Raw genomic sequence first — 12,474 nt, 5'->3', positions numbered from 1 at the left:
GTCTCCCCTCTTCTCGCGCGACACCCTCAAACAATCGCTAGTGAACAAACACAATTCCTCTACCAAGGCATTGCACATGGCTCAATCAACATACATCATTTAGTTTCAAGAACAATACTTCCCATCAAAAAAGAAAGAAAACAACAAAATCAAATCTGTTCTTTTTCATCCTCCACATCATCATCATCATCATCACCGTCTCTGTATCTACTGTTGTTTCCATGAGTGATCTTTTGTCGTTCAATGCGAGTGTGGGCTCAGAGGCTGGCGCTGCAGCTCTGATCAGCGGTTTGTGAGATTCATCCTACGACTGTGCGATGTACGCCATGCTTCAAAAAATAACTAGACTGCCACAGAGCTTATCTTGCAAATAAAAACAAATGTATATATCTATAAATATATATGTGTATTATATATAAAGATGCTTGCGATTATCTAGTGAGCTGCCCCCCCCCCCCCCCCCCCACTCCTGACATAGATTTTTCACCATTCACTATAGCTTATATGTGAGAAAAAGAACCTGAATTCATGTTTGACAAATTGCATAATGGGAATACAGAGGCACTTCCATAGAATAGAAAAGAAATCACCTTTAGCCGTCGTTATCGTCTCACTCAGCGGAGCTGGTTCTCGCTACGGAGCGGATGGGATGGGCGCCAGTCGGGTGGGGCCAACTGTTTTGGGTTTCCCTGCATTGAAGAATGTGGCCAGGCAGTCCAGTTATTTTGTGAGGTTTGGATGGATGGTGTGAATATTTAACAGGACACAATTGAATGAGCCGATGAGATAAAAACGACCTTCAGCATCAAGGCCTCCTCAGATTGTCTAGTTCTAAGACTTCCCTTTGATTGGGCTGGGCACAGGGGATCCGTTTGCGTGGCTGCAGTGAAGAAGCTGTGATTTGTGCGCTCTACGGGTGTGTTTCCGTCTCAGGGATACATCCGCCGCTCTGAAATATTAAGTGGTGGTTGATTTTCCTTGATTCTTCAAACAGTCAAGGCTGGCTGGTGTGATTGCTTTAGTGCAGGTTTGATCATTAAGGGCTTGTCGATTCATACGGGAGTGCTGGTGTGTTTTTCGTGTGTATGTCAGGGGAGATGTTATATACGAAGGATATTCTCCGTTACCTTACCCAGTGCACCAAAACAGACATGGGCAGGTGGGTGATGCTCATACTGGTAGCCTTATAGGCCGTCGCTCCCTCTGAGACCAGCCAGATATGTCACATATTCATTTTGCTCCACAGTGTGGCTCCTCTGCTCCAAGCAGCGGCCCTCTGGGAGTGTAAACAACAGGGTAAACTTTAGGGAGACAGAAAGAAGAGCTACTCTCTCTTTAAGTCTGGGTCCCATCTTCAGCAACCTTCCCTCCTCGGTTCTGTTTCTATCGCTCACGCGTCGCCACCGGCTGGACCTGGATCAAACAGTCTGCTGCGCTAAGGTTGTAAGCTTGTAGTTGAGCTGTGATTGTCAAAACCCTGCATTGTGTGGACGTTTGATGTTTTGGAAAATACTCTAATTAGCGGGACTAGACAAAGGTTAGACAAGAAGACAGATTACTCTCATGTCAGCTTTGGCCAGCTCACAATTAATCACTACATTTATAGTGTCGAAAATCTTAAGGATAGCGTTTTCGCCTGTTTCCAGAATTCGTGCTATTCATGCATCATATTGAAAGTAAAGACTGGACAGTGGTATCAATTCTGGTCGAGCACCCGCCGAAATAACAAATAATAACGATCGTTAATATTAACAAACGTATGAAATGTGCAACTTTTTTTCCTGGTGTTTTGACGTACACTATTTGATCCGGGTCAGCTGACCACGCCGTCTACCGCTTCAACATCCCACCTCTTGCAGCGTTTCTCTATAAGGTGCTGTCATTCAAATACAAAACAATTATAAAATAGTACAACTCCAAAAAGGAATAAATTCAAATAAGAGAACGCACAAGAGATAACACAATCATTCATCTACATTACAAAGAGGGGATCGATAGCTGCTGCCTGTCGGTGTTCAACCGTCAGCGACGACATACTCACTCTGATTCTCAGCGTGTCTTTGTGTGATATCAGGAAGCCTAATCAAGTAGGGTTACTGGGCTTACTGTGTGCATGTATAAAGAAATGGTAACACCACCACCTATTAATGCTACAAGCAAAAACAAATTACTGGGCGAAGGTTTGCGCAGCGGAGGACAATGATTTGTAGAACTGAGCGATGGGGGTCAAGGACACGAGAAGGTTCTTGTACCTTGGCTTTTCCTCTTAAAACTCCTAATAGGCAAGTCCGGTTCGCCCCCCCCCCCCCCCCCCCCCCCTATGAATTGTAGGTAAATAGTGCACATCATTAAGATTAGTGTTACTTGATTCAGATTCTAGTGCAACCCTTAATCAAGACATGTTTTGGCATGGTCTCTCTCTATTTAGTAGTAGGGTAGACTTTGTCGAGCCAATGGTCTTTCAGAGGGAGACAGACATTGGTCAATTTGACTAAGTTTTGGGTGATGACAGACATCACAGGAGCGTGTACTTTGTCTTTCATTGGAAATCTAATTGTTGTGCTTTTCGTCAGGCTGTGGATTGATTACGGGTGTAGGTCAAGAGTTAAAAACCTGATTTTGTTGGACAGTTGATTTTCTTAGCCATTTGTTACACAATGCATCCTTACGAAGTGTCGTCTTGCGTTTGCTGCCATGTTGTGCAGGATGGGCGGCTTCAGAGGAGATGCCTGCTCGCTGCCATTTGTCCCCTGACCCCTCCTTTATCCCGGTATCCTTGTCCATCTGCCCATCTTCCCCATATATCCATCCTTGATCGAAACGCATCCTCCGTCTGACTGGGTGAATGAGTCCAGAGTTCCTCTAAAAGCATAATGACGCTGTCGTTTTCCTGCATTGCTTAGTTGTGGTTGTATCGGGTGAGGCGTACTGTCAGGGGCCGTTCGGTGCATCGATAGTAGGACAGGTATTATCCTGCAGGTTGCTTCTCTGTTTTTTTTCTATTTCCGATTGTAAAGAAAGAATTATAGTTGCTGGCTTGCGCACAGATCTCGTCAGAGGAACCAAGACTGCAAAATGAAAAGGGAGAAAGCGGGGGATTAAATACATTTTGAGACAAAACCTTTCAAATATATGGAAATGCCCATATAAAACATCAAAAACACCTTATAATACGGTTGAACATACCTAATTCTGCAATTTTGATGAATGGAAGCTTAAACTTTAGATGATTCTAGAACACTTGCCATTAGTCTGGCGGGTAAATGTTTGGTCACTTTGACTTCATGACGCCATTAAACAAAGAATCTGGATGATCATGAAGACTGCAGGAACTTGTCCTAGATCTTTCACCCCTGTCTGTATCTGCACCGCAACAACTAGGAACAATAGATCTTAGAACACATTTTGGAGCGACCTCGGGGCAGGAGCTCGGCTAGAACAGCAGGAACCTTAAGTGATGTCAAGTATGCAAGTGGTCCAGTCCACCATCATGAAATGTTTGTGGCGTAATCAACAATAGCCATAATAAACACAAACAATTGTCCATCAATTTGTTGCCATGCCTACTACGGGCGTTGCTATGCTTGTCACTGATCACCTGACGCTACTAAACTGCTCCTACTGGTGGAGCAAATGCAAACAGAAACAATTAGTAACAGGAAGAACTTCATAGTGAGCATTTCCTCTCAGAGCCACGAGAGCTGTTTGCTCTGACAAGGCCTCAAGGGGACCTTGGTCATCTTTAGCAATTTTCACTTAAATCAATCAGTTGGAAAGCCATTTTACTCTGAACCATGAATGTCAATCTCAGGATGGATGGTAAAGAGATAGATTTCATTCTCTAGGGGGCATTAACATCCAAAAATATAATTCATGGCAATTTTTTTGTAGTAGTTGGCAACAAGGAAGCATTGAGAGATCATTATTACAGATACAAACTACCAACTATGTCCCTGAAAATGACTGTACTCTGTGCTGACTTTGAGTTGGTGGAAATTCAGACACTTATTAAATACACTAAGGGACAAAAAAGTCATCTGGACCGGCAGCCTGGACAACACCATCAATCCTGGAGTTAAGTGCGGCATGTCTTGAACTTGGCAGAGCAGTGAATGGCTACAAATGGCCAAGCAGCAGGGGAAGGCAGTCTCTCTATTTATTTATTTATTTATTTCTGATTTATTTGAATATGGACAAAGACAAAACATAGACACATGTAGCACAAGTATCTGATGTCTGCATTATAGCGCTTATAGCTAAAGCTAATTCGCAGCACTTGTCCATAGATGGGCTTTCAACACAGATATTCATAAAAACATGGAAAGGAAGGAAATTTTTTAAAAAGTCATCTATGCATGTTTTTATCACAGAACTAACACAATTAATAGTAAAACAAGACAGTAATAATAAAAAAAAAAGAAATGTTAGAGATAAAACTATGTACACATTTAAACATGGGTACAGTGCTGCTGCTTGCACATCCAAGATTTCGTTTCTTTTTTGAAGGAGACCAATTGTGTCATCGATTTTAGGTGGACAGGGAGCAGATTCCTCTCTCTCTCTCACTCGCACCATCTTCAGTTTGGGTTTGTCCTACTCAGTGTGGGCAGGGAGCAGAAACGGGTCATTGTCGCTGTTGGCTGCCCTCCTTGGCCTGCAGAATCTGGAAGTCAACATTCTTGAATACAAGCCTTGGAAACTACTCTGCGCCTCTGGGAAGCAGCCTATTGTTTTATTTGACTTTAACTGGTCGCATCAATACCCCCCCTTCTGCCTCCTGCACTTCTCAGTTACCCTACTCCCCTGGGCACCGTCCCTTATTGTGACTTCCCCCCCGTCTTAGTTACTCTCCTTCTAGCTCCTGTGAACACTCCCTCTAAATATTTGGCAGCAGACAGTGACCACACTCTTTTCTTCCCCCCCACCCCCCCCAAACTCTCCTCTCTCAAGCGACTCCTTCTCACATTCAAGATCACCTGGCTATGACATCATGTCTGGTTGCCGGGGGTAACGAGACGGCCGGGACGTGACTTCTATAAGGTTCACTCCATCTTTTCCTGTCCTATTGGTATCCCGTTTCCCCTTTATCCCCTGGCTGCAGGGTCTCATGTTAACCACTAGAGGGGGCACGGAGCCCACTGTCAGTGAAACAACCCAGACATCCCCCCGCCTGTCCTGCAGTTACTATACACAGTAACTGCAGTCACTATACACACTAAATCTTGAAATATATACTTTTTTTTAGAATATCATTAATCTTTTGGTGCCATTTACTGCGAGGTAGATGCAAAGAGTTAATGTGTCTTTTGGTTCAGCTTTGAAAAGTAAAACCGCAGTTCAAACATTATATCAAACAGCAACCATCTGTTTAAGAGTGTATGAAGAGGCCGAAAGAATGACCATATATCTTTGTTCTTTTTTTACTTTAGAGCAGGGTAGAGGCCTGTTTGCTCCAAGAAAAGTCTTTATGACATTCTAAATAGATTTTGGGGCAAATGTTTGGGGAATCCCTTTCCTTCTTCAACCAGCTGACCTCACACTCATGCTCAGTGTGTGTGTGTGTGTGTGTGTGTAGGGGGGTCCTCAAATCTGGCAGACACCTCCGACCAGAGGGATGATAGTTTTGGGCTAAGACATTTGGGTGTCCAAATACTTCGAGTTGCATAGTGTATTATGTTATGACTTGAGTGAAAAAAATATACTCAAATGGAAGGGTTAAGTATTCAGAGTAAAGATGCATTAGCAACAAAGAAAATGAAAATTGTAGTTGTGAAGGTGAAAAGATAAAACTTTAGAGTGAGAAAGACAAAGAATTAAGAGAAGACTTTACCCAGAAAGAGATGCAAACAGGAAAGGAATGGGGGGAATGGAAAAGGAGAAAAAGTAAGCGAGCACAGGATAGAGAAAGGAGGGAGGGGACCCACCGAGCCGTTTCAGATGGTTTCCATGTGTGGAGGAGCAGAGCTGAACTGGCTCCAGGTGGGTGTGGTTGGACACTAATGAGTAAAGTAATGCGGTAATGGAGGAGGCATATGAATGAAGCACAAGAGCGGCGAAGGACGAGGTAGAAAACAGAAAGTGGAGGGAGTTAGGGGAGTGGAATAGGGTGATGTTAAAAAGAGAGAAACAGTTCAGCCGAGAACAGAGAGTGAAAAAGGTAGACGGCCTACTGCTCGGAGGGCTGGATAGAATGGCAGGCAAACAGTGGAGCGCACACAGATATAGATGTAAAAGACAGACACACAACTGTATGCTGATGATGCATGTTTGAGAGGAGACATGGCGGAAACGCAGCAGCAGGGAATAAGAAATATTTTTGGCGTACTTCCAGGCATTTAATATTTTGACCAGTCATCACTTTCTCCAAGTTAGTCCTACCTGCGTCTGCTGCGGCATGTTCAGAAAGTTGTTGTCCCGTGATCCGATGCCGACAAACCTGTTGGGAGCTGTGGGGCCTGGCGCGGAGTATGCTGCACAAACAGAGAAACAAACAGGCAGACATCAGCTCATGCTTGTGCATGCTTAAAGTCTTAAACACCATCACAGCTGTGCTAGCAGCCCGTTAGGCTAGCAATCAGAATGCCTAGAAACAGAAGGAAACGGCTAACCTGGCTCTGTCGATGGGGAACAAAAGCCAGCTAGCAGCAGCAGCAGCAGCACACTATGTGTCAAATGAAAGGAATCTCGAAGGTGGACTTACTGACCAAGAGATAAACTTCATAAAACCGTAATGTGTCCTTTTTCACAAATCAAACGAACATATAACGTCTTGGGTCGTGAGTCCAGCTGGCAGATGGACTTTATTCCTGTTGGAACAAAAGGTCCAGGCTAGATGTGTTCTTGTTTTCCATTCTTTATGCTAAACTCGTCAAACTGGCTGATTCGTGTTTACAGTGCAGACATTTAAGAAAGACTCCAAGAAAGCGAATAAATGTCTATCCAACACGATCAAGCTAGTCCCTTACTAACCTATAGATCACTGTTAAGTGACAAAACACAATTCAGATGCATTCCCTTCGTTCTACAGAAAGTACTGCTGTATTTCATCGAGGTCACCTAAACGCCACAGAGAAGTCAGCCAAAATCTGGCATCCAAACTTAGATCTCCCCGGGTGATTAAATCCTGTTGATGAACTCAGTTGGAAGTGATTGAACACACCAGAATCCCGACATAGAGGATTAGTCAGGGACAGTTAAAACCCACTGGCATCAAAGTCTCAGACAAATTTAGGGCAGTTTGAGGTACCCGACGGACGCCAACGCTCAAATGTCACTGGGGGGGGGGGGTTCAGGATCCAGTGTGCACACTCGTGGAAATGTGTCTGTTAGTGTGGAGGAAGGACAAGAAGGAGAGAGACAGGAAAATAGAATTTGGAGAATTATGTGTATGGACAGATACAGTATACATCCACGTGTTTCTAAGGATTGGAATAACATACATAAGACAAAAGACTTTGAGACGCTGACTGGGGGGGTAAAAACGGAAACACTAAATTTGAAGGAAAGCTAAAATAAAATTAAAGTGCTCCATCCAGTGCCCCTCCTATCACAAGTGAGGAGGAAAAACGTGCTGTGACCAAAGCCCCACAGTTGAACTGGCACGACACTGCCGCCTTAAAAACACACCTTAGTCTTCCTGAGTCTGACAGTCAAGAGTCAAGACATTAAAGTCACACGGAGTCCATGGAAATTAACTGCCCTAAATTTGTGCTCTTCATACTTCAAAGTACTGATCTTGTTGTTGTTGTTTTTTTGTACATTTTGCTAATGAGTCCAGCAGGGCAGGAAGGAACGATCTAGGAAGGAGAAGAACGGGACCGGTGATGCAGCGTCCACACGAGGCAACGCAGAAAAATGCTGAACGCAAATGGGCCAAACACAGACCCTGGTGTGCGCCACAGGAGTCCATTGAGAACGGTATTTGTCACCACACCCCCTTGTGGCCTTTGTTTACTCTACTGAGCACCGGTGCCTCCTGTACTTCCTTCGACAGTCTTCCAAGGGTTAAGGGAGGTGAGATGTTGAATACACAGGAACAATGAGGGCACGTTGTTGAATAATGGCGGCGGCCTTTTCACTGGAGAGGGTCAGGATTCTACGTTTTTTTCTGTTGGTTGGTTTTCAGAATGGTCTCTGCGGGGTCACTTACACGGAGATGTGGGCGAGGAGAGTCCGCCATCAGGGGGCGTGCTGTTGGGTTTAGAGTCGGGCATAGGGAGGGGCACTGGGCGGGCCACTGGGGGAGGTGGAGGCAGCAAGAAGGAGCCTGGCATTTTGCTCTGGCCGCTCCCGTTTGGCTGCAGACAACACAAATAGGGTCAGGAGGGCGACATGTGACAATCCGCAAACACGGAATGAAAACAGGACGTAGCATGGGAAGCCAGGCCCAAAAAAATATCCATGACGAAGGTGGGGAGGCGATGGTGGGAGGAGGAAGAAGAGGTGGTGGTGGTGGTGGGGGAATAACAACCAAAGGAATGATGCATGTGGACGCCATCTTTTATGGAGGTGTGAGAAATAATAATCACCACAGGATCTGATAGGAGTGGGAGCTGGAGCTTGACGTGAGAGGTTCCACAGGGGTGTTCCATGGTGAGTGGAAGAGGTGTGGAGGTGGGAAGTGAGCAAATTATTGAATTGACTCGTCCAGAAGACGGCAAGAAATTAAAACCATGGCAGAATACTTGGCTACAGAAGCACAACACCAGCAACGATACCAGCACCAAACAACCAACGGCAACTACAATCGTAACAGGTAGAGATGCAGGCAGAAACACAATGACACAACACAGACGAGTATCGGCAGGACTGTGGGCCATGAGTGATTCACTCAGAGGGGGGGGGGGGGGGGGGGGGTCTGGAAATGGCAAAATGACACTGACAAGACAATAGAAAGATGTGTAGACAGACAAAAGTCTAGTGTGTACAGTTGTGTTGCTGTGGAGTGCATTTCTAAATATTCGATTGGCACCATCATGAATTTAGAATTCCCTGTTCACTGGAGGCATTCACATTCACACACTTGGAGAAATTGGATTGCAATGCGCTGCAAAAATGTGTTAAATACAATGAATACATCGAAAAACAGGCACACTGGCATACAGAAGTAAAAGGAGACCATGCTAATCCAATTGTATGTGTAGCTGAATACCTAATTCTGAAATGTATGCATGTATGAATGAAGTCAAGGAAAAAATCCAGGTCCAAAAATGCATCCATTAGATTAGCAGATTGGATTTGATCCTCAATTTGATCCTCAATAGCTTCTGAGGATCACTCGAGCCAGAGGCCACAAAAGTGCAATTCAGACACATGATCCTAGAAACAAAAGAGTTGTGACTGCTAACTTCAGACGCTGCAATTTTCAGAATTTGTAAACAAGACATAAAAAAAAAAAAAAAATCATAGAGAGAAAATTAAACCATATTAAGCCACAAAGAAAGCAAAAAACCTAAATGTCCAAATAGTCTGGAAGGAAAACGGTTTCTGTTCAATTTTATTCCCATTATTGTGGACCTTTTTTTTTTTTTATTCTTCCACTAATTTGTTTTTCTACTTTCAGTAGTCTAATAGCATATTACGTTTTTTCCTCTCAAAATCCTGACAGCTCGCGACCTCCTGCAGTTTCTGCATGAAGAAGAAAAGCCTTACCTGCCCAGCGGTTTGCCCCGGACCGTCGGCACAGACAAACTGCACAAATTCCTTCAGAGGGTCCTGTCCAGGGTGGTGGTGGTAGCGGATGGTTGGGTGGGTGAAGTAGGGCCCAGACTGCTGGATTATGGAGGGAGACGGGAAGTGCAGGGCCGAGGCTGAAGCACGGGGACTCCCTGCCGGCAGACACATTTGCATTAGAGGAACACGGCCGGTGAAAGTCTGGAAACATTCTTACTTTAGGTGAGTTTTCATTTTGCTTTTAAAATGTCAAGCAAGAAAAGAACGTTGCTTTGTCCAAGAAAAGAATATGAGAGGACCGGCTCATAGTGCTGCAAGGTGACTAGTGAGCGTATGCACCTTTATGGACGAGGTTAACACAGAGACTGTGTGACAATCACCATTCAAGCCTGGACACGGACACACACAACTGCACACTGGAATGTGCGCAAATTAAACTGAAGCAAGCGCTGCGTTTTTAAAGCTGGAGACAGGAAGAAGCACAAAGAGGTCATTGAGTCCCGTCTTAAATGAGCCGCTCTTCATGCCTGCGTGCCGCCGTGCTTTCTGGGAGGCTGTGATCCATTTTTCATCCGTCCATCTTTCATAGCCGCTTAGGATCGCGGGGAGCTGGAGCCTGATCCGGTACGACTTTGGGTGAGCAGCGGGTCAGAACCGTCCCCACTCACACGCATGCGTACGGATCATTCAGCCACCGGGTTCTCCTTTGTTGGACGATGTGAGGAACGTCAGCAACTGCACTAAGCTGTGTGCTAGCGCCATGCCTGATTTCACACCCACGCTATCCCACCTTCTGTATCACACTCATTTTGTGTCTCTTAATGCTAAAACGGTCGGTTTAAGATGAAGCGTTCCTGTTCACCAGAGTGCCGCCGTGCGGACGACGGACGTGGAGCACTTCAGCAAGCGGCTGCTAATAAGCTCAGAGTGACGCCGTCCTTCGTTTTGTTTTACAAGGCAGGAAAACGGAGCAACTCCCGTCCAGCAGAGCTTAACGCAAGTGAGGTGCGAGAGGGGAGCGGTTGGTGGAGGCCCGCCACCACACAAAGCTCTCTCTGTCCGACCAGCGCGAGATCCATCGCTAAATCTTTCTGATTTGTATTAGAAGCCTCTTGGCGGTGCCAGTCTGACACCCACCCCAGCCCATTCAGGCCCCCCAGCTGCCCATGTGGAGCTGCCAACACTCTTTGGTGACTGCATCTTATGCATTGTGTGTGTGTGTGTGTGAGTGAGTGTACTTCAAGAGTGTGCCAAGCCCGCTGCATTAACCCCCCTCCCCCCCCCCAGACAGGGGGCCCCTGCTCCCATGCCAGGCTGCCTGTTCCCTAGTGGATCTGTCTCCCTGCTTCTGCTAGTCCCTTACTAATCCCATTAGACTGGGTGAAGCCCAAAAACCTTTTGGAGTACGGGGGCGGGTCAGGGGTGGGATGTGGCGGCGCGGCGAGGGGAGGGACAGGATACCCAACCCTATAGCGCCGTGGTTCACAAACATGTTCTGTCAGATGTAAACCCGTAACTGAAGTAACCGCAGAAGATCACAATTCTTATATGCTGCTAAACATCTAAAGCAAATCTGAAATCGGTTCATGCCTTCTCGTCGTGTCCCAACGTGTGGTTTATTCCACTATTTAGACTAAACTCAAAGATGCTCCAACACAGCACCACTAACAGGAACTAATGTGGACTCCTTCAACACACAGAGAAAGCCCTGAGATAAAGCAGCCCGGAGTTTACTCTTAGTGAAACACTGTCTGTGACAAATGCTTAAATGTCAAAAGCCTGCATTGAGCTAAAAATACTCCATTTGTCCCAATGATGATTTTTACAATACTGCCCCCCAAGGGTGGAACTGTTTGACTCCTGCCCTCAAAACATGCACCTCTTTGGCGTCCTTCAAAACGGCCCTAAAAATTCACCTTTCAGGGGGGCAGAAACGGAGATAGTCATCAGGACTCTCTCCGGATCAATCCCCCCCCCCCCCTCCCCTTACCTTGCCCCCATTCCCCTCCTTTTTTGTCCACCTACGTTGTACATATTATGTCTTTTTAATTTATTGTTAATTTGCATCTGTGGAGTAATTTATTTTTAGTTTTATTTGTATTGTTACATGTTGATGATTTATGTACGAAAGACTTTCAACGGAAACAAGACCGCAAGGGCTTTTATGAAATGCTCCTCTTAGACAGGATGTTTGACTGTACTTGTACTGTAATACATACTACTGTTTGACTGTACTTATACTGTAATACATACTACTGTTTGACTGTACTTGTACTGCTCTAACATTCTATCTAATAAATATATTCACCATCATCGATGACATCGTCATGTGAGGATGTGATGTCACAGACTTCTAGCATCCTCTAGCAGGATTTTTTAAAATGAATTGGGCATCTTCATCCCTCCATGATGTGGAGGATGGATGGAGGACAAGCCCTGCCGTAGGCGTGATGTCATGGTGAGCCCCGTCACTCCCGTGAGGGGGAAGCACTGTGCAGAGAGAATCACAACAAGGATGGCGTGTTCACGTTAGCGTGAACGTGAACAGGGAGAAGGGCTTCGTGACACAGTGGGCAGCCTCACCGCTGCACATCTGGCGGGTGGCTGGAAAAGCTTCTGGCTCTACACAGAAACACAGCACATGGGCGATCACCTCCAGAGAGCTCCTCCACCGGGTCAGGAGGAGGCGGAGCCTCTGTCTGATCAGTGCCACCGTTTCAAAAACAGGACAGGATATATGCTTAAGCGCCTGTTTGATATCTGATGCGATCACATGCCCACCAAAGATGATGATCGATGCGA

The 12,474-nt window shown here is 45.6% G+C and overlaps 1 protein-coding gene across 2 annotated transcripts in view; it reads right to left on the bottom strand.

Moving 5' to 3' along the window:
* Positions 1-2,333: 2,333 nt before the first annotated feature.
* nfixb (nuclear factor I/Xb) overlaps positions 2,334-12,474 on the bottom strand; it is a 95,147-nt gene continuing 85,006 nt past the window's right edge. Inside the window, exons 10-13 of one of the 2 annotated variants that reach the window (XM_068750357.1) lie at positions 9,652-9,827; positions 8,150-8,297; positions 6,379-6,470; positions 2,334-3,068 (exon numbers count right to left, since the gene is read on the bottom strand). In XM_068750357.1, coding sequence (XP_068606458.1) covers positions 3,054-3,068; positions 6,379-6,470; positions 8,150-8,297; positions 9,652-9,827 — 431 coding nt within the window. In that variant the 3' untranslated portion in view covers positions 2,334-3,053. Of the gene's footprint in view, positions 3,069-5,772; positions 6,037-6,377; positions 6,471-8,149; positions 8,298-9,651; positions 9,828-12,474 lie in introns of those variants that run through there. The other variant, XM_068750355.1, reaches the window with a different exon arrangement.

The sequence above is a fragment of the Brachionichthys hirsutus genome, chromosome 16 (genome assembly GCF_040956055.1).
Source record: "Brachionichthys hirsutus isolate HB-005 chromosome 16, CSIRO-AGI_Bhir_v1, whole genome shotgun sequence".
In the NCBI taxonomy this organism is placed as follows: Eukaryota; Metazoa; Chordata; class Actinopteri; order Lophiiformes; family Brachionichthyidae; genus Brachionichthys; species Brachionichthys hirsutus.
This window is presented reverse-complemented; position numbering and strand designations above follow the sequence as displayed.